The sequence below is a fragment of the Protopterus annectens genome, chromosome 4.part0, assembly GCF_019279795.1.
Source record: "Protopterus annectens isolate FY-2018-M chromosome 4.part0, PAN1.0, whole genome shotgun sequence".
In the NCBI taxonomy this organism is placed as follows: Eukaryota; Metazoa; Chordata; order Ceratodontiformes; family Protopteridae; genus Protopterus; species Protopterus annectens.
In genome coordinates this window covers 947,600,208-947,621,171 of record NC_056733.1, presented here as the reverse complement: position 1 = coordinate 947,621,171, position 20,964 = coordinate 947,600,208, and the positions used below count along the sequence as shown (strand labels likewise).

Genomic DNA, 20,964 nt, shown 5'->3' with positions numbered 1-20,964 from the left:
TGCCAGAAATTTATGCCAGTACTTGTAACTATGTCCAATAGCATAACAAGCCTCTGTATAACTGAACTCTGTGAAATATGTTTCCCGGGCACTGTAATACTCTTAAAATCACGGTACTGTAAGAAATCACCTCTTATCGGTGCAAGAAACACTCTGTAATGGCATCACTCTGTGAACAGACACACCCAGCGCAAGAACCTTTTCAAAATGGCTGTATTTGACTGCACTTTATGAAATAGTGGCACTTTGCCCACAACAAATTCTTTGAAATAAATGCACAGAAGTAAACACACACTGAAAGCACTTTTACACATTTTGAGATACTTTGAATAACTCTAGTTATACTATTCAGAGCTCCAGTTTATGCCAAAACACAGTCATTCAAAAATGCAGTATCTTGCTTTATTTACTCTTAATGGGCCTTCATGCTCTCTTGCTTTATTTATACTTAATGTGCCTTCATGCTCTCTTGCTTTATTTATACTTAATGTGCCTTCATGCTCTCCTGCTTTATTTATACTTAATGTGCCTTCATGCTCTCTTGCTTTATTTATACTTAATGTGCCTTCATGCTCTCTTGCTTTATTTGTAGTTAATGTGCCTTTATGCTCTCTTGCTTTATTTGTACTTAATGTGCCTTCATGCTCTCTTGCTTTATTTATACTTAATGTGCCTTCAGGCTCTCTTGCTTTATTTATACTTAATGTGCCTTCATGCTCTCTTGCTTTATTTATACTTAATGTGCCTTCAGGCTCTCTTGCTTTATTTATACTTAATGTGCCTTCACGCTCTTTTGCTTTATTTATACTTAATGTGCATTCAGGCTCTCTTGCTTTATTTATACTTAATGTGCCTTCATGCTCTCTTGATTTAGTTATACTTAATGTGCCTTCATGCTCTCTTGCTTTATTTATACTTAATGTGCCTTCATGCTCTCTTGCTTTGTTTGTACTCAATGTGCCTTCATGCTCTCTTGCTCTATTTATACTTAATGTGCTTTCATGTTCTCTTGCTTTATTTATACTTAATGTGCCTTCATGCTCTCTTGCTTTATTTGTACTTAATGGGCCTTTATGCTCTCTTGCTTTATTTATACTTAATGTGCCATCATGCTCTCTTGCTTTATTTGTACTTAATGTGCCTTCAGGCTCTCTTGTTTTATTTATACTTAATGTGCCTTCATGCTCGCTTGCTTTATTTGTATTTAATGTGCCTTCATGCTCTCTTGCTTTATTTGTACTTAATGTGCCATCATGCTCTCTTGCTTTATTTGTACTTAATGTGCCTTCAGGCTCTCTTGTTTTATTTATACTTAATGTGCCTTCATGCTCTCTTGCTTTATTTGTATTTAATGTGCCATCATGCTCTCTTGCTTTATTTGTACTTAATGTGCCTTCAGGCTCTCTTGTTTTATTTATACTTAATGTGCCTTCATGCTCTCTTGCTTTATTTGTATTTAATGTGCCTTCATGCTCTCTTGCTTTATTTGTACTTAATGTGCCTTTATGCTCTCTTGCTTTATCTATACTTAATGTGCCTTCATGCTCTCTTGCTTTATTTATACTTAATGTGCCTTCATGCTCTCTTGCTTTATTTATACTTAATGTGCCTTCATGCTCTCTTGCTTTATTTATACTTAATGTGCCTTTATGCTCTCTTGCTTTATTTGTATTTAATGTGCCTTCATGCTCTCTTGCTTTATTTGTACTTAATGTGCCTTCATGCTCTCTTGCTTTATTTATACTTAATGTGCCTTCATGCTCTCTTGCTTTATTTATACTTAATGTGCCTTCATGCCCTCTTGCTTTATTTGTACTTAATGTGCCTTCATGCTCTCTTGCTTTATTTATACTTAATGTGCCTTCATGCTCTCTTGCTTTATTTATACTTAATGTGCCATCATGCTCTCTTGCTTTATTTGTACTTAATGTGCCTTCAGGCTCTCTTGCTTTATTTATACTTAATGTGCCTTCATGCTCTCTTGATTTATTTATACTTAATGGGCCTTTATGCTCTCTTGCTTTATTTATACTTAATGTGCCTTCATGCTCTCTTGCTTTATTTATGCTTAATGTGCCTTCATGCTCTCTTGCTTTATTTATACTTAATGTGCCTTCAGGATCTCTTGCTTTATTTGTACTTAATGTGTCTTCATGCTCTCTTGCTTTATTTGTACTTAATGTGCCTTCATGCTATCTTGCTTTATTTGTACTTAATGTGCCTTCATGCTCTCTTGCTTTATTTATACTTAATGTGCCTTCATGCTCTCTTGCTTTATTTATACTTAATGTGCCTTCATGCTCTCTTGCTTTATTTATACTTAATGTGCCTTCATGCTCTCTTGCTTTATTTATACTTAACGTGCCTTCATGCTCTCTTGCTTTATTTGTACTTAATGTGCCTTCATGCTCTCTTGCTTTATTTATACTTAATGTGCCTTCATGCTCTCTTGCTTTATTTATACTTAATGTGCCTTCGTGCTCTCTTGCTTTATTTATACTTAATGTGCCTTCATGCTCTCTTGCTTTATTTGTACTTAATGTGTCTTCATGCTCTTTTGCTTTATTTATGCATGTGTATTATAATTTACTGCAGAAACCTGGCAAAGGAACCAAAGTATTGGGAGCAAAAAACTCAAGCAGGAAAGGTTATACAGCGGGATGAGGCCAACAAGACATTTACTAGAAAATGGATATCAAAGTCTACACCAGCTGTATTTGAGGTACTGAATATAATAAAAGAGATAAAAAAACTAGAAGAGGGATCTTTAGAAAAGGGAATGAGCAAATTACATAGAAGTAAATGGAAATTATGGGACAATACATACATAAGAGTGTTCAGGAGGAAGAGGAGTGAGGTTCAAGGGAAGCCAGGAATTCAGAAATATAACCTTGTAGATTTGCTGGATGCAGAAGAATTCAGCTCGTACAAGTGAAGAAAAATATTTTAATTCATAGATCCACAAAAACGTGTAAATAACAAAGTGCACAAATGCACAATTAAACGTTAAGCGCTTTCAACTGAATGTAACTCAGTCTTCATCAGAACAAAGTGTCTCCATTAAAACGGAGTATATATAGTGTGTCAGTTGCTTGTTACATTGTTTAAAAATTGCGCCAAAAATCTTAAAGCTGCAATACAATATATTTCTATACTCTATGTTAAAACACTGTGATGATTATACATATATCCCAACATTCCTAGGACATGATTAAACTAACTAAATTGAGCTAAATTAATTTATCTAATTGACTTATAATGTGACTGATGTTATTTCATACCTAATTGTAAAAATACATATAAATACTAAATAATATGTTAAAAATGTTATAAAAACAACTATTGTATATGATACCAATTATATAAAAATGTAAAAATAGCCTATTTGATGAATAATTTACTAATAATTACATATACACACTAAAGTGTAGTAGTTGATACAAAATTAGTCAAGTGAACAAAGAAAGAATTGATCAAATTCACCATAAAAGAATTCATGAATACTTATAAATCAAATTTAATATATATTTCATAAATATTTAAAAAATAAATATGTATAAATATATACAAAACATAATTATATTAAAACTGCTTGTATATAAAAACATATGTACATGGTGTCATAAATCTTCCAAAAATGGTTTAATACTAATGTGGTCATTAAGCCCCGGATATCTGGTAGCATCAGTCCTAATCTGCCAAATGCTTTCTTTAAGGGCCAATCGTACTTTCCAATTACCACTGAAACTGGTTTGGTTGACCTGGTCAATAATGCTAAACACAAAATTATGTTGTTCACCTTTGTCTTCAATGTGTCTATAAGAAATGTATTCTGTAATGTTGGACTGATGTTAGTAGCAAAGACAATATTTGTGATGTATGTTGTATTTAAATGGAAAATGTTCAAATGGTTAGTTTTATTGTCTGCATATGTCTTAAGTGATAATTTGATAAAGGTGTTTAAAAATATAATAAATATACTATTTAAAATTGATCTCTTTGAAGCCTTTGCCCCCCCCCCCCACATTATTTTTGGCTTTGTCCAAAATTCTTGAGTAAAGAAGTTGAGAATTATTTTTGTTTGTTCCTTGCAAAATGTGTGGTTTTCTAGCAAATTGATGAGGATTGCAGTGACTAAATAATGACAGGGGTGTGAGTTTCAGATTGTGTATGGTTCATAAAATGCTTGCTAATGCAAAGCTTGTCATTTTATCAACTTTCTCATTATATAAGAGAAATATTTAATAGTGGTTCTTGATTTTGCATCTTTGTCTTGGATTCTTGAGCTTTGAAGTGGAGAAAGCAGAGTTGAGTTGTACTGTCATCAGTGAGCTTAGATAGGTTTCTGGGCCATTATTTATGAATTTATTCATTCACTTGATCTCAATCAAATATCCGAGCTGTACAGTTATACAGGTGGCTGTAACTGATATGCGTGTGAGTGTGTGTGTGTGTGTGTGTGTGTGTGTGTGTGTGTGTGTGTGTGTGTGTGTGTGTGTGTGTTTGTGTCCTCATGCATGTCAGGAAAAGATCAAAGTGCTAGCAATGTAGTGGGTAGAATGAAGTAATAACTGAGATGAGGAGAAGGACTAAAGTTGCTGGTCGCTGATAATTTGTAATTAAAGGGACTAAGAGAGAATATGAGAATAATGTGTTTAATTTTTTTGTTGGGGGGTGGACTTTTGCAACTTACTCTCAAGTCTATAATGTTTGAACATGTGGGTGTTGGTAAAACACTATATATTAAAATTGGTTCATAACCTTTTTTACCTTATAAATGGTGTAAAAGGATGTTGTTATATTGTAACCAATTAACTGTTCTTGCAAGCAAAGAGAAAGTGGGGGTGTCAAATAGCTTTTTATAGGTAGAAAGTCCACATTGTAACCATGGTGTGAGCATCCTTCATTAACACCTGTCTCACATTTTACACATTTGCTCCACATTATGAGATGGTGTAGAATTCCACATTTTGAAGTTGGAAGGCTATAGTCTCTTTAATTATTTTGCTCGTTGGAGTTTTGGATGGTATTTGGATGGTGTTATCTGCATTGCTTGATTGTTGCTAACTAGAGTTGATTGTATTTTTTTTTTTTTTTTGTGGTGAGATGTTGTTTGATTTGCACACCCTGGGGGCTTTGGACTTTTGCAACTTCAGATGTTTCTGTTGAAAATCTCTAAAGACTGAAGAACTGGGTATGTGATAAAACACACTAACCCAACTTTCATATTATAACTGCTGGATATTTTTTCATGTGAAATAATGTAAAAGAAAAATATTACATTGTAACCAAGTGGCTGCTTTGGTAAGCAATGGCAGCCTGGGCATCAAAAGAAGTTTTTATAAGTATAAAGTAACATTTTAAACACGCTGTGAACTTTCTTCCTAGATGTTAGTAAATGCTCCACGTTTTGCCCATTTGGCCAGATGTATGAGACATAGTGTGGAATTCCATATTTTGATTATGGTTGCAGATTTCTGTAATGTTTTTGCACGTTTGTGCTATGAATGTTCTGGTAATGTCAATTGGTAAATATTCATTAAGCCCTGGATTAAATAGGGCACCAAGTTTGGTGATCCATTTCTTTTCCCTTGCATCAAGTCTCTTATGCCAGCCAATTTTGTGAGTTCGATCACCAATGAGTTTATCAATAATAATAAAGTGGAATTGAGCTGTTTGATGTGTGAGTGTGTGTTTATATAGGGCATTAGTGGTTCTTTTACATTTAATGTCACTCAAATGTTCTGACATACGTAACCTGAAGGGTCGAGAGGTCTGACCAATATAAAATGAATGGCAACTACAACAGGCCATGTAAATAGCCCAATCAGTGTTACAATTTGCAAAAAAATCAAATGTCAAAAACAGTACTGCTATTTCTACTACTGAATTCCTTGGACTTCAAAATGTATTTACAATTAACACAATGACCACAAGGAAAACAGCCAATCAATCTGTCGCCCAAAATGGTAGTTTGATATAACTGAGGTAGAGTAGACTCAGAGTGATGTTTATAGTGATTGAAATATCCTGCTAGATTTTTTCCTTTACGAAAAGAAAAATAACATGTGTTGGGAATGAGTGTTTGTATCTTGCCATCAGCTTTCAATATATTCCAATTATCCTTGATAATATTCATGAATCTATTAGTATTTCTGCCAAATGTAGTGGTAAAACATAGTATGTTTTGAGACAAAGGTTTCCTTTTATATGTTAATAGATTTTCTCTGTGTAGACCCTTAGCATAATTTTGGGCCATAGTCACATACCCTGAACTATAACCTCTGTTTATGAATCTATTGTGTAAATCCTGAGCATGATGTTTAAAACTGACTTCATCCGAGCAATTACGTCTAATCCTAATAAATTGTGATTTCGGAATGTTCTTGGCAATATGTTTTGGATGAAAGCTGGAGGCATGGAGTAAGGTGTTGTATTGGGGAAACTTCCTGTGAACTTCAGTGTTCAGGGTATTATCCTGATTTCTTGTTACCAAAACATCCAAAAACGTTATGGATTTTTGGTCATAGGTAATAGTAAACTGAATTCCCCATTTATTATCATTTAAGTATTCCATAAATTCACGAAGATACACAATATCTTACCTCCACACCATCCAGCAATCATCCAAGTATCTCCGCCAAATGTCAATATCAGGCAAGTACAAATTGTGAGTATCATCATAGATCATGATTTCCTCAATATAAGCCATGAATAGATCAGCATAAATGGGGGCAAAAGAAGCCCCCATTGCTGTACCTCTGATCTGTAAATAACATTCCTGATCATAGAAAAAGACATTTTTAGTGAGTACATGCTCGGTGAGATTTATCAGAAAAGTGTTGAAACCAGGTTGATACATATTGGACTTATAAAGCCAATATTCAATAGCATCAAGACCAATGGTTTTAAGTACAATTGGGTGATGCCCGATATTATACCAAAATGCCACTTGACCCCACACCTGTGTTCAAACAACAAATTGATGATTTTCTTCATTCTGCAGTTGACAATGGGATTATAACTACTCAAACACTAAGGCATTTGACCATCACTGACCCTGCCAGACAATTCATTTATTTTCTGCCAAAGATACATAAGGACCTTTTACATCCACCAGGTAGGCCCATTGTGTCGGGCATAGGATCACTTACTGAGCCGCTTTCTGAATTTTTGACCAGGTACTTAAAACCATTACTACCATGGGTTAGATCTAGGATACAGGATACCACCCAATTTTTGAGTATTGTTAATGACATGCAGTTAGAGCAGGATTGGTGGCTATGCACATTAGATGTCAGCTCACTATATACTAACATCCCTCATTGGGCTGGTCTTGATGCTATTGAATATTGGCTTTATAAGTCCAATATGTATCAACCTGGTTTCAACACTTTTCTGATAAATCTCACCGAGCATGTACTCACTAAAAATGTCTTTTTCTATGATCAGGAATGTTATTTACAGATCAGAGGTACAGCAATGGGGGCTTCTTTTGCCCCCATTTATGCTGATCTATTCATGGCTTATATTGAGGAAATCATGATCTATGATGATACTCACAATTTGTACTTGCCTGATATTGACATTTGGCGGAGATACTTGGATGATTGCTGGATGGTGTGGAGGTAAGATATTGTGTATCTTCGTGAATTTATGGAATACTTAAATGATAATAAATGGGGAATTCAGTTTACTATTACCTATGACCAAAAATCCATAACGTTTTTGGATGTTTTGGTAACAAGAAATCAGGATAATACCCTGAACACTGAAGTTCACAGGAAGTTTCCCCAATACAACACCTTACTCCATGCCTCCAGCTTTCATCCAAAACATATTGCCAAGAACATTCCGAAATCACAATTTATTAGGATTAGACGTAATTGCTCGGATGAAGTCAGTTTTAAACATCATGCTCAGGATTTACACAATAGATTCATAAACAGAGGTTATAGTTCAGGGTATGTGACTATGGCCCAAAATTATGCTAAGGGTCTACACAGAGAAAATCTATTAACATATAAAAGGAAACCTTTGTCTCAAAACATACTATGTTTTACCACTACATTTGGCAGAAATACTAATAGATTCATGAATATTATCAAGGATAATTGGAATATATTGAAAGCTGATGGCAAGATACAAACACTCATTCCCAACACATGTTCTTTTTCTTTTCGTAAAGGAAAAAATCTAGCAGGATATTTCAATCACTATAAACATCACTCTGAGTCTACTCTACCTCAGTTATATCAAACTACCATTTTGGGCGACAGATTGATTGGCTGTTTTCCTTGTGGTCATTGTGTTAATTGTAAATACATTTTGAAGTCCAAGGAATTCAGTAGTAGAAATAGCAGTACTGTTTTTGACATTCGATTTTTTGCAAATTGTAACACTGATTGGGCTATTTACATGGCCTGTTGTAGTTGCCATTCATTTTATATTGGTCAGACCTCTCGACCCTTCAGGTTACGTATGTCAGAACATTTGAGTGACATTAAATGTAAAAGAACCACTAATGCCCTATATAAACACACACTCACACATCAAACAGCTCAATTCCACTTTATTATTATTGATAAACTCATTGGTGATCGAACTCACAAAATTGGCTGGCATAAGAGACTTGATGCAAGGGAAAATAAATGGATCACCAAACTTGGTGCCCTATTTAATCCAGGGCTTAATGAATATTTATGATAAGAAAAACAATTATTATGGTGCATACTGTCTAATATTACATAAATATTCATGAGTATACTAATTGGATATGTATTTGTCAACCAATCAACTGTCTTTATTCATTATATAAGACTTGTTTCTGATTAAGCTTTTTTGTATCACACTGAAGAAGGCCAGGATAAACCTTGGCCGAAACCGGTCTGTCTTATAAGCTTTATATGAAGTCTTAGTAGTTTTTAATAAACTACTATTTATATCATGGCTCACTTGTTGCTGGCTTTGTTTTTCACTTTTTTGTTCTGACTTTTGTCGTGCAACTCCCTACGTGCAGGGGAACCTTGTCTTTGATACACGTTGCTGGTAATGTCAAACCATATTTAAATGTTTGAAAATGAAGAAGTCTTGGCATAAGAATTTAAAGATGTATAATTTTAATTATCTCACTCCTTAAAGCTACAAAATGTTAAAGTCTTCTGCTGAGACTTGATTGTAGACATTTGGAAAAGCATTAACTGAATCATGTGCCCCCCCCCCAAATAAAGTATTCCAGTCTTGGAATGGCTTATTATGACCAGACATTCCCCTTTGAATTCTACCCATACCTCTCAGTTGTCCCTATTTTTACCGAATGTCCCTGTCTTTTCTTAATATGTTTGCCCTATCCCTCATAAAATGTTTGATTTTCAGGTAAATCAGTCATGACTACAGTCAACCATTAGAGTTTTATATTTCTCATTGTTCAAAATGTTGATGCAAAACCTGTTGTTCTATTAACTTTTTTAAAATAATTGTTTAGAAAATGTACCTGAATCCGTTCTAGCTCCATTATTTTTGTTGCTTTTTTCCAGAATTCTTGACCAAATAAGTTGATAGACATAGTGCCACCCCAAAACATTCATATCTAAATTATTTCTATTGGTATTATTACATCATGGTATTATTACATCCATCCAGAAGAGAAGTTGCAGGCAGCTCATGTTGCTGCATTTCCTTGGTACAGTTTTTGTCATCCTCAGTGTTGCTTTCTTTGGTGGGGGATGGAAAATTAGCATCACATGTTCAGTTATGGTTTCCACTGTATCTCAGTTACTTTGTTATACTTTTGTACTCTTGACTATTTTAATGTATAAGAATCAGGAAGTGGTTAGTATATTTCAAAGGACCTGCTTTAATATAATGATCATGGAGATTTTTTTCCAGAATCATCTTCAAGCCCCTTTTATACAAGTCTTGCCAGGCCTAAGTAAATCCCTTTTTTAAACTTCACTGTAAATATAACGGCATACTGTGAGTCATGTGCATCTTGCACAATGTCTGGAAGCTGTTTTCATGTTCACTTTTTTGCTTGAATTACTCTTTTTTTTCTATTCTGAGAGATGACCTTCTTTCTTAAGCATAGCTGTAAATGCTCAACAAAATAATTAAGCTAAACTGAATATTTTTAAGGCTTCCAAAACTATCAGTTTCAAAACTATCACTGTACTCCAGTAGCTGTTTATTAACTACTATTGTTTCTACTTTAAAGAACTTGTAACAGATATTTAAACTTTTTTTCTTTTGGCTGTTCCCCATTAGGGGTCGCCACAGCGGATCATCTGTTTCCATTTTTTCCTATCCTCCGCAGCTTGTTCTGTCACACCAACCACCTGCATGTCCTCTCTCACCACATCCATAAACCTTATCTTAGGCCTTCCTCTTTTCCTCTTTCCTGGCAGCTCCATCCTTAGCATCCTTTTCCCAATATACCCAGCATCCCTCCTCAGCACATGTCCAAACCAACGCAATCTCGCCTCTCTGGCTTAGTCTCTAAACCATCCAACCTGGGCTGACCCTCTAATATACTTATTTCTAATCCTGTCCACCCTTGTCACACCCAGTGCAAATCTTAACATCTTTAACTCTAATATGTAACATGTAACATGTAATGTAACAGACATTTAAACTACTTTTGCTGATCAGTGGTGTCCGCAGTGGAAAGATGAATGTTTTGTGTTGAATGTTGACAAAATGTGCTGTAGTTGTTCAAAAGTATTTTCCTTACAATGCAGCAAAGAATAAAATAAGAACAACTTTCTGTTCTGGAATGTGGGTTAATGATATTTCTTCTACTGTTGCACAAATGTCTCTGTGCATGATATTTTCCCACCTCTGCTGTATTTGTAGTTACACACTTAATCATGACAGATTGGTAGTTTTTTGTGCTGTGAACATTTCCTGAATCTGTAAGACTATGGCATTCAATGTTTTTCTATAAGAACATTGTCTTTAGTGTTTAAGAGTAGATTATGGATGGGCTGTTACCATGTATTCTACACTTTATTAACATGTCTTTTTCTTCTTCTCATGTCGTATATGTCCCATCATCTAACTGCTCTGCACCTACTCTGCCCCAGCAAGAAAAGGAATTTGGAGCACCACTGTTCTATCTTTCTAGCCAACAACATAAACTGCCCTAAATGTTCGACTTCCAGTGCTTACTACCACTCACACCTTCGCCATATACTCTGTTCTGCTATGGCTGTGTTTGTGAAAGAAACTGAAATACTTTCTTTTAGCTGACCAAAGTCAGACATCAGAAGAGTAGCCAGGCAGACAACTTTGGGTCTTGGGAACTTTCTGTATGTGAAGGTAATTGACTATATAGTCACTTACAGATAAGTAGCCATATCACTGTGGGCAGTATATGTTGCATTTAAATTATTAGTAGTGTGGACTTCCAGGGACTGTGTGTGTGTGTGTGTGTGTGTGTGTGTGTGTGCGCAAATACAATCTGCAATATGTTACAATGGACAGAATTTATTTCAGTTAATAATACTTAACACTAAAATGTTTATAATCCATCAAAGTTATTTTTCTTAATGGGGCTAAAGCAAGATATATTTTTTGAAAGGCATCATATCAGGAAAAATGATTTTTTTTCCTGTGAATTATTCATAAGCATAAGCGGTGTGTTTATCAGGTGAGGTTTATTATAGGAAAAGGGTCCAAGTATGAAAACAAACTTTTTTTTTAATAGCTAACATCTGCTCTGAATGTGTCAGCCACATGATTGCAGTCAGACTATAAGAGGTGTACATTGGAGAGGGTTGTTTCAGGCTTTTGTGTATATAGATTTATAGATGGATAAATAGGTGTATGTGTTTGTGTGTATGTACTTTTGTTCATGTATGGGAGCAGTTACATCGACATGTCTATTAAATTCCCTGATTTTGCGGGTCTATATTATTTCTTCAACAGCTCAGGAAATAATTTGCTTGGCCCTTATCAGGGATTTGTCCTTTCTCCAATGCAGAGCGATCTCAGAGTTGGTATATTTAGTTGGGGGGGGGGGCGGCATAGCCCGCCAGTATATTTAGGTTGAAAAGTTAATTTTATTTCTGGACAGCCTAGCGAATTCTTTCCCGAGGAAAGAATTTGCGTATATGGCCATTCGCGATTTTGAAACTTTGATGCTTAGGTGTCAATTATTAAGCATTCGACAACCTAAGCTGTCGAAGAAATAATATAGACCCGATTTTGTAGAATGTCCATGACTTCTTCTCGCTTTTATCCTGTAGTTCATAAAATGTGTGATTTTCTGAGAACTCAGAAACATTACAGTTTCATACTTCTTTTGTTCAGAAACTGTATGTTAATCCAAAACTTGTTGATATACTTGTGTGTGTGTGTGTGTGTGTGTGTGTGTGTATGTATATATCTCTATATATACATACACACACACAGATATACATAAGATCTCCCAGTACCAAAAGCAAGGCTGCTACGTATTGCACCACTGACAGAATTGGCAGTGTTAGACCCTGAAGGAGGAGGCATGTAGTTAACATCTAAAACCTCAGGATTAGCTTTTTTGCGTGTTAAACACGCGCGCGTGCGCGCGCACACACGTGTATAACACATCTCTCAACTGTACAGATTTTTGCCTCCTATTTTTGGTTCGTTTTTCATAAAGTTGTGTTTTTTTGGCAAGTTAAGTGGCAAATCATTAAAGACTGAAGTTAGAAAATAATTACACACATTTGAGTTTCAGAATTCATACCCTTCAGAAAATTCATGCTGATGCAAAACCTGTTATTCTATCAACTTTCTAAAGTTTGTAAAAGCAATATTGAAAAAATGTCCCTACGTTTGGGACTTCGTACCACTTTCATTTATGGTTTTGTCCAGATTTTTTGATCTAAGAGGTTGAGAGTTATTGTGTATAAACATGCGCGCGCGCATATACATACACATGTTTTTTTATCTTGTAAAGTGTCCCTGGTGGTGCCCCCTGCCCTCCTTCAATATTGTTTATACAGAACAACAGAAACACCTCCATTCTACAAGGGCAGGTTTTGTTTTAGCAAAAAAAGTGAAGTCCAGTCCATTGCACTGCCACTGGTTATAAGCGTGTTTCCTCCCTGGCCCTGCAAAAATATTTGCATTGTAACTCTGTTGAATCATTTAAAAGGTAGCAACGATAACACTAATAGGTGCTGTTACGTCCCTGCAAGAAAAGGCACAAACAAAACTTTCAAAGGGAGCGCTGCCGCGCGCACTGCAGTGATGTCACGCCTTACACATGGAAATGGTGACGACATCGCGCGTGGGCTGCCCGAGCGGCTGCTGCTGCATCAAAATATGTTGGAGTTGATGCTGTGAGGAGGTTACGGCGCGTGCAGTATGTGTTTGTGTGAAGTAGGTTCAAGAAGGAAACGGTGACAGACGGGCTGTCGGGCCGGCAGGTTAGTTTGTCTGGAACTTGCAAGTGGAGTGTTTTGTCATCGGCGGCAGGTACAAGGGGCATAAAAGTCCCGACAAAGGTGTTAGTGGTATCGCGGACGGGAGGACCACAAGTGTGGAGGTAGGAATGAGCGATGTGATGTGACTGAAGGCTTCAAAGTGTGGTAACGTCTAACAGTGACACTCCACAGGCCTATCCTACTACCGTGGGAAGGGACACGGTCACCGAGTAGTTAGAATGATGAAGCGGTGGTCCCGGTGCAGGAAAATCAATAAAAGTCCATCACACCCGTCACTGTGGAAGTAACACGGAAAGCTTGTCTTCCTTGTTGTTTTCAATAAGCCCTTTATCATCTTTAGGGACAGGGAATGCACTTCGCATTTGAGTCACGATTTGTTGGTATTGGATATGCTTTCACTCAACACGAAAATAAATAAATGAGTCTTTTTGGGTGAAAGCTGCACGTGCTTTCATGTAGCTAGTTTTATATTTCTAAACGTAATCATATATCTAGTTTTTTTGCCTAGTTTTGTTTGGAGCATTGTATCCGGTGTGACATACATGATTTAGTCTATTACAGAAAAGTGTCAATGTATCTGTATGCATCTTGGCATTTCTTGAGGAGCTTTCTGTTAACACTTTCGGACCAATTGCCGTCTGTTTTCAGTATTCATGCATTCCTCTTTCTAACTTGGATTTGAGCATCACTTTGATTCTTTTTATGGATAGCGGTCTTATAACAAAGATACAAATTGGGCAGGAAATTAAATAGTGCTCGTTACTTAAAACCATGGGACCTGAAGTGTGAGGTGTAACAAAACGTCCAGAAGTTGGAATAACATGCTTTTACATAGTTGGTTATGCTTTCAGTGCAGAAGTCCTGCGGGGTGCAGGTTTTTCTTATGAAATTTGGTGTCGCTACAGTTTACAGAGCACGGCTGACTTTTCTGTTTTTATCAATTTCCAGTATGAGTAACTTTAAGATAAATGTGTAGATTATCACTTTATTTTTTACAGCATATTCTCTGTATGTGAGGGATGTTGCTTGACTGCGTTTTAGGTGCTTGGTACACCGATTTGTCTTTGTATATGTTTTTGCCTTTACGAATGATGTCTTTGCATTTATTTATTTAAATTTGTTGACCGGGAGTGTCCGACTGGACGTAGGTCCATTTTCAGCGGAGGCCCGGGGAGAAAAGCTTCACAGTTAAAATAAACAGACAGTATATACATTGGATTACATAGTGAATAACAATTTACACAGCAATTACTTACAACATATTTACAGATGAAGAACATAGTACATCAGTAGACAACTAGAATCTTTATCTGTGAAGTACATACCAGACATTAACAAATGTTACAAGAAGAAGTTCGTGCTGTATAATAAGTACTGGCTTATGAGCATCTAAGCTTGCTGTAATCAAGGTAGTTAGTGGAGTGGAAAGAAAGGTAGTGGTTGGATGATATTAGAGTGGGGGTTGCAAGGGCATAGCCAGCATGTTTTTAGTTCGCTTTTTAGTAAAGTTTTGAAGTGGGTGCATGGTGGTACGGAGGTAATTGTGGGTGGGAGTGAGTTCCATAATTTGGCTATGGCGCAAGAGAATAGTGCTTCACCAGCAGAGTTATTGGCTTTAGTGATCTGCAAGTGATTTTTGCTGCTGGATCTTAGTGGTCTGGTGGTGTGATAGGGTTGGAGTAGATTCTGGAGGGATGGGACATTTAGTGGATGGTTTACTAGTTTGTGGGCGAGTGAGAGTTGATACCACTGAAGGAGGTGAGGGAGTTCAAGCCAGCCCAGTTCAGCAAGTGAGAGACAGTGGTGACTACGGTAGGATGCCCATGTGGCGAATTCGGCGATTTTGTTGTAGCAGGTCTCTAACTTGTTTAGGTCACATTGCCTTAGGTTGGTATATATTGGAGAGGCATAAAGTAGGGTGGAGATAAGGTGGGAATTTGCTGTTGAAATCTTTGCTGCTTTGGTGAGAAATTGCTTATTTCTGTATAATGCTCCTTGTTTGTTGTGGACTTTTTCTGTAGTCATGGATATGTAAATGTTTATTTTATTGTCTATTTCCACACCTAGCAATTTGGTGTGTTCAGTTTGGTATATAGTGGTGTTGTCTTTTGCCGTGATGTTAAATTGAGAGTTGTTTTGAGTATGTTTGGTGGGTTGGAAGATGAGTAGTTTAGTTTTGTTTGGGTTGAGTATTAATCTGGCATCGGATAACCATGTTTCAACAGAGGAAAATGCTTCCTGTGTGACTTTTTGCAGTTTTGGTAGGGACTGGGCTGAGCAGATGATGGTCGAGTCATCTGCGTATTGTACGAGTGTGCCATGTTTGGTGGCAGAGGCTAGATTATTGGTGTAAACAGAGAAGAGTAGGGGTCCAAGGATGGATCCTTGGGGAACCCCTATGGAGACAGGTAGTTGGGGAGATATGTCATTCTGCCATACAACGGATTGTTGGCGGTCAGACAGGTAACTCTGAAACCAGTTGGTGACCGATTGTGAGAAGGATAGGTTATTGAGGACAGAGATAAGTTGTTTGTGTGGGACCATGTCAAATGCTTTAGATAGGTCTGGGAAAGTAGCAGAGGAGAGATGGCCATTGTTTTTATGCTGAAGGATAGTGTTAGTAAAGGAGAGGAAGGCAGTGGTGGTGCTATAGTTTGGTCGGAAACCATGCTGAGTACTGGAAAGGAGGTTGTTAGTAAGGAGGTAGTGTGAGACCTGAGAGTGTATGCATCTCTCTAGTATTTTGGAGAGTGGAGAGAGAATAGCTATGGGGCGGTAATTGGTTAGTTCTGTGGAGGGTCTGCCTTTGTGGAGGGGAATTATATGTGATACTCTCCACAGTGTGGGAACATAACTTTCTGACAGAGATCGATTAATCAAGATAGATACTGGGTAGGCCAGAGCATCAGCTGCGATTTGTTGGTATTCACTTGGGAGGCTGTCTGCTGCTAATTTGGTGGGTTTAAGTTTAGTTAAGAGTTTTTTTATGTTGGAGGTAGGTACAGGAGAAAAAGAGAAGGCAGTGGGGAGATTACTAGTTGAAGGTGTGGGTTGGAGGGGAGGGTGGTTGTGTTGTTTAGCTAGTGATAGTATGGTTTGGGTGAAGTGTGTGTTGAATGAGGTAGCAATATTTTCTGAGGAGTGAGGGATGTTAGGAGGAGGGGTACTGACTTTACCTGGGTGGAGGATGGAGTTTATGGAGGACCAGAATTGTTTGGGGCTGTGTTGTGAGGAGACTAGGGCAGACTGGTAGTATTGGGATTTGTCCTGTTTTTATTAGCTTTTTGACTCTATTGCGTAGTTCTAGGAATTTCTGTCTAGCTGAGGGGGTTTTGGTTTTGCGCCAGTGCTCCCAGGCTTTATCCCTGTTTTTCATTTCTGACTTAGTGGTTTTCTGTAGCCATGGGGAGGGTTGTGCTTTGGTTCTGGAGAATCTTATGGGGGCATGGTAATTAAGGATGTTCAGGAAGGTAGTATTAAAAAATTCAACTGCATCATCTAGACTGAGGTACTTTAGAGGATGCCAGTTACATTCTTTGAGGGATGAGATGAATGTGAGAGGGTTAAAGTTTAGTTTTTTACGTATTTGACGGTAGATGACAGGTTTAGCTTGGTATAGGTATTTTTTGAGTAGGAATGTTGGGGAGTGATCACTGAGGCTATCTGATAAGCATCCTGTTATATATGACTGGGGGCTCTTACTGACTAGAATCCAGTCCAGGGTAGTGTGCTTGGTGGAGTTTTTATTTATCCTGGTTGGTGACTGGACTAGTTGAGTGAAGCCATGAAGGTGTACATGATGGGGTTGGATTGTTGCCAGAACAGGATTGCCAGTCAATATTGAAATCACCTAAGATGATAGTTTCTTGGGGGAGATGGTGGGTAGACCAGCTGAGGAGGTTTTCTAGGGGAGGGATGTTTTGGCCAGGTGGGAAGTAGCATCCAATTATGTTGATGGTTTTGTTTTGGTTAATTTTGAGGTTGGTATATATTATTTCTTCATTGCCTATTTGTGGAGCTGATGATTTTAAGATCTGGGTGTTTAGATGCTGTTTAAATATTATAGCTACACCACCACCTTTTTTGTTTAGCCGTACATGCTGCAGTATAGTACATAGTCACAACATTTGTTCATGCTGAGCCTTTAAATTATTCAGGAGTAACAGTGCACTGTCTTGGTAAACATAAAAATATAACTATGTATTTGTTAAATATTATAGTTTTTTCAAGGACTACAGGAAGATCTGTGTGAATAAGCAGCTTACTGAGGAAATCTATTTGTAGGTCACTAAAACAGTTATTCCTGTATACCGTGACAAACAAAACAGCAGTAGCTTGGAAAGTGATATGCTATGCCACCAGTTTGTGTTTTATTTATTTATTTTAAGGATCTGATGGGCTGGTGTATGACCCTTTTTAACCACTGTCCATACTACCAGACAGTGATGAAAAAGATCAACAGTTGGCAATTAATAGGAACAAATATGGGCAGTACACAGAAGAATATTGTAATAATAATTGACATAAATAGTAATATCTATTTTAAATTAATATCTTCATCATAGGAATATCAGTACCCCATACAAAAGGTAGTGAAAAACATTTGCTACAGACAAAGTGAGGAACTGAACTGTTTTTATGAATATATGTAGTATAGTCATGTTTGGATTGTCAATCAACACAGTATATACAAAAAATACAAAATGCATTTAAGTAACAGAAAGGAAATTGCTGATCTGATGTTGTAAATCTTTATTCATTCCTTACTGATAGGACTTCGGTTCCATCCTTGGAACCGACATGGCCGTATCCAAGCTTGCACCAGCCAACTCTCAGCTAAGACCTACCCATACTGCCCCTCTCATAGTTTGCTCTCAAAATGTTGTCAGTTTAGCTTTTTCTTCCTATCGTTTGTAACTTGTTTGTAATTCCTACCCTCTACCTTTGGTAGTTAACCTTTTACCATTGTTTGGTACTGTTCCTCTCCTTTTGGTAGGCCCTCCTTTTACCACTTGTAGTATTTCTAAACACCATCATTGATATTCTCTTGTTTCCCTCTTTATCTTCAAAAAAACATCCTGTTTTCTTTTCCCTTGTTGTTTCCTTCTGGGTAGCTCTTGTTGTCAGTACTATGTCAGACAAAGTTAAGTTGGAGTTTAAACAGTGCAACAGGTGTGGGCGAAAGATGCCCTACTCGGGCAGTCACGCTCGCTGCGTTTACTGTTTGGGCATGGACCATATACATTTTTCTTGTGACATCTGCTCTAGGTTTAGCAATCACACTCTAGCAGAGCGCAAAAACAAGTTAATTTTGAAAGGTTTAGTCAAAATGCCTTTTTCGGAGGCTCTCTCTGAGTCGGAGGTCTCACCACCTCCTAAAACCAAGAAACACACAGAAAAATTGAGTCACTCGGCTCCTACATCCCCGACAGTTACGGAACTGAGTTGGCACCGAGCTTCTCTGGCACCCTCGTCACAGACCTCTAAGGCACCAGGCCCTGTGTCTTCCCCCTCTGTGCCGTCTCTGATGTTGACTCCTATTTTGGTTCCAGCTTTGGCACCATTGGCTTCGGTGCTGCCCTTGATTCTGGCACTGGCTTTGATCATACCCACTTCAGCACCATCCCTGGCCACGGTACCGGTAGCCGTTTCTGCTCCACAGACTGATCTCTGTTCCTAAGGTTGAGCATCTCCAAAGAACCAGATACTCTTCAACTTGTGACCCTTTTTTGGGGCACCATATTAGCCCTTTTCTTGAAAGACCTGACTCTCCTTCAGCAGCCTCCTATAGATCCACCAGGAGCCTCTCTGAACAAGATGTAGTGTGGGTTGTGGATCAGCTTCTGGCAGCTAGGGGATTGCCCACCCCAGGTAGACCTTCTGTTTGGCTCGGAACCCTTCACAGCATACTCATCTGTTTATCCTCCGACCTCCACCCAGGCCCTGGAGATCTCGGTACCGATGACCACCCCGGTCCATACTGTATCTGCCCCGACTGTGGAGTTTCCCCTGACGGCACCGACCTCCCTTGCTGCATCAGGTCTGTTGGAGCCGGTACACACTCAGAGCAGTGTTTGGACTGTCGGCACCTTGGTACCTAGCCCGGCGCCTTTTTTTTGCTGGCGTTGTGTATGACCATAGCGCCAACAGCTCCCAGTCCTCTTGGAGCTCCTCACCTGGATGCGGGCTCCACGGGGCAGGTTGTGACCCTGGTTCCGAGGTTATCCTCCTCTGTTCCGGGCTGCCATCCCTCCTCAAGCGGGCCTGTTTCCAGGTGATGGAGTGTCCTTGCCTCCACAGGCTTGCAGTCAGCACCAGTGGCATTGACACCAGAAACCCCCTCTAGCATGTAGCTGTCCCAATTCCCTACATTGGAACACAGGCACGGGAGCCGCAAGACCTCCCTTTGACGGGAACCCTTTCTCCAGAGTCGTCCTCAGAAGATCCCACTGGGAAGCCACCCTAGAAGAATGGTGCAAGAGGAAGCACCTTGATTTCCCTCGGGAATCTATCACTGAGGACACTGATTGCGATGAGGGAGAAGGGTCCCCATGATCTCCCCCAGATGACGTCTCATTTGGAGACATTCTCGAAATGCTCAAGCAGTGGAGAGATTGGAAGTCCTCTAACCCTTCTTCTGAGGAATGTCTTTTCTTGCAGGTCTTCCGTGCCTGACCGTCTACTTCCTGGGTGACCCCCCACCTGCGGATAAGCTTATAAAGCTGAACATGCAGCATGCCTGGAAGGCCTTGGACAACGTAGAACCTGTTCCCCGGAGGCCGGACAAAATTCTATCCACCACCGAAGACCAGCCACAATGTGTCCAAGCAGTTGACTGTTGATTCCATGGTCATGGCGGTGGTCACCAAGAGGGAACTGGCAGAAAATAGTTCCACTGTCCCTCCTCCGAACAGGGAGTCTTGGGTCATGGACATGCTAGGGAAGTGGACTTGTGTCAGCGACCGAATTGCAATCTGGCACACTTCACCCTCTAGAGAGACCTGATTTCTGAAATTTCTTACTGTTTGGCGGGGGTACTGCTTGATGAGGTGTGTGACACTATCGCCTCGCAGCTAGCTGCCCTTGAATCTCTCATACTCCACGATGCATTTGATATCTCACACCACCGAGGAGGCAGCTCGAGCTGCTGCATCAGGCATTGTCATGAGACGTCATGCTTGGATGTGTTTTTGTAATTTTGCAGACCCCTTTAAATCTTCTTTCGTCAACTCGCCTGTCAAGGAATGTGCCCTTTTTGGTCCCAAAGTATGACACACTAGCACGAAGTGAGAAAGTCTGGACCTTGTCTGCTGTGGGCATATGTTTTTCCACCCCCCCCCCAAGAGGTCCTACTCCAGGAACCAGATGGGAGGTGCATAGGTACGTACTAGGCTATCTGCTCGAGGGCATTTATAAGCCTAGCCAGAGTGTGACGGCTTTCGCCGCCCCATTGATCAATTAACTGAGCCTCTGTCAAGCAGAGCCAATGAAGTGATCCCAGGGGTGTACTTTCTGTTACCAATCCACCTGTTTT

The 20,964-nt window shown here is 38.7% G+C and overlaps 1 protein-coding gene across 1 annotated transcript in view; it reads right to left on the bottom strand.

Annotated features, from left to right (window-relative positions):
* Positions 1 to 377: 377 nt before the first annotated feature.
* Positions 378 to 20,964, bottom strand: part of LOC122800377 (serine/arginine repetitive matrix protein 5-like) — a 101,250-nt gene continuing 80,663 nt past the window's right edge. Inside the window, exon 3 of the mRNA XM_044069825.1 lies at positions 378 to 2,192. Coding sequence (XP_043925760.1) covers positions 378 to 2,192 — 1,815 coding nt within the window. The remainder of the gene's footprint in view (positions 2,193 to 20,964) is intronic.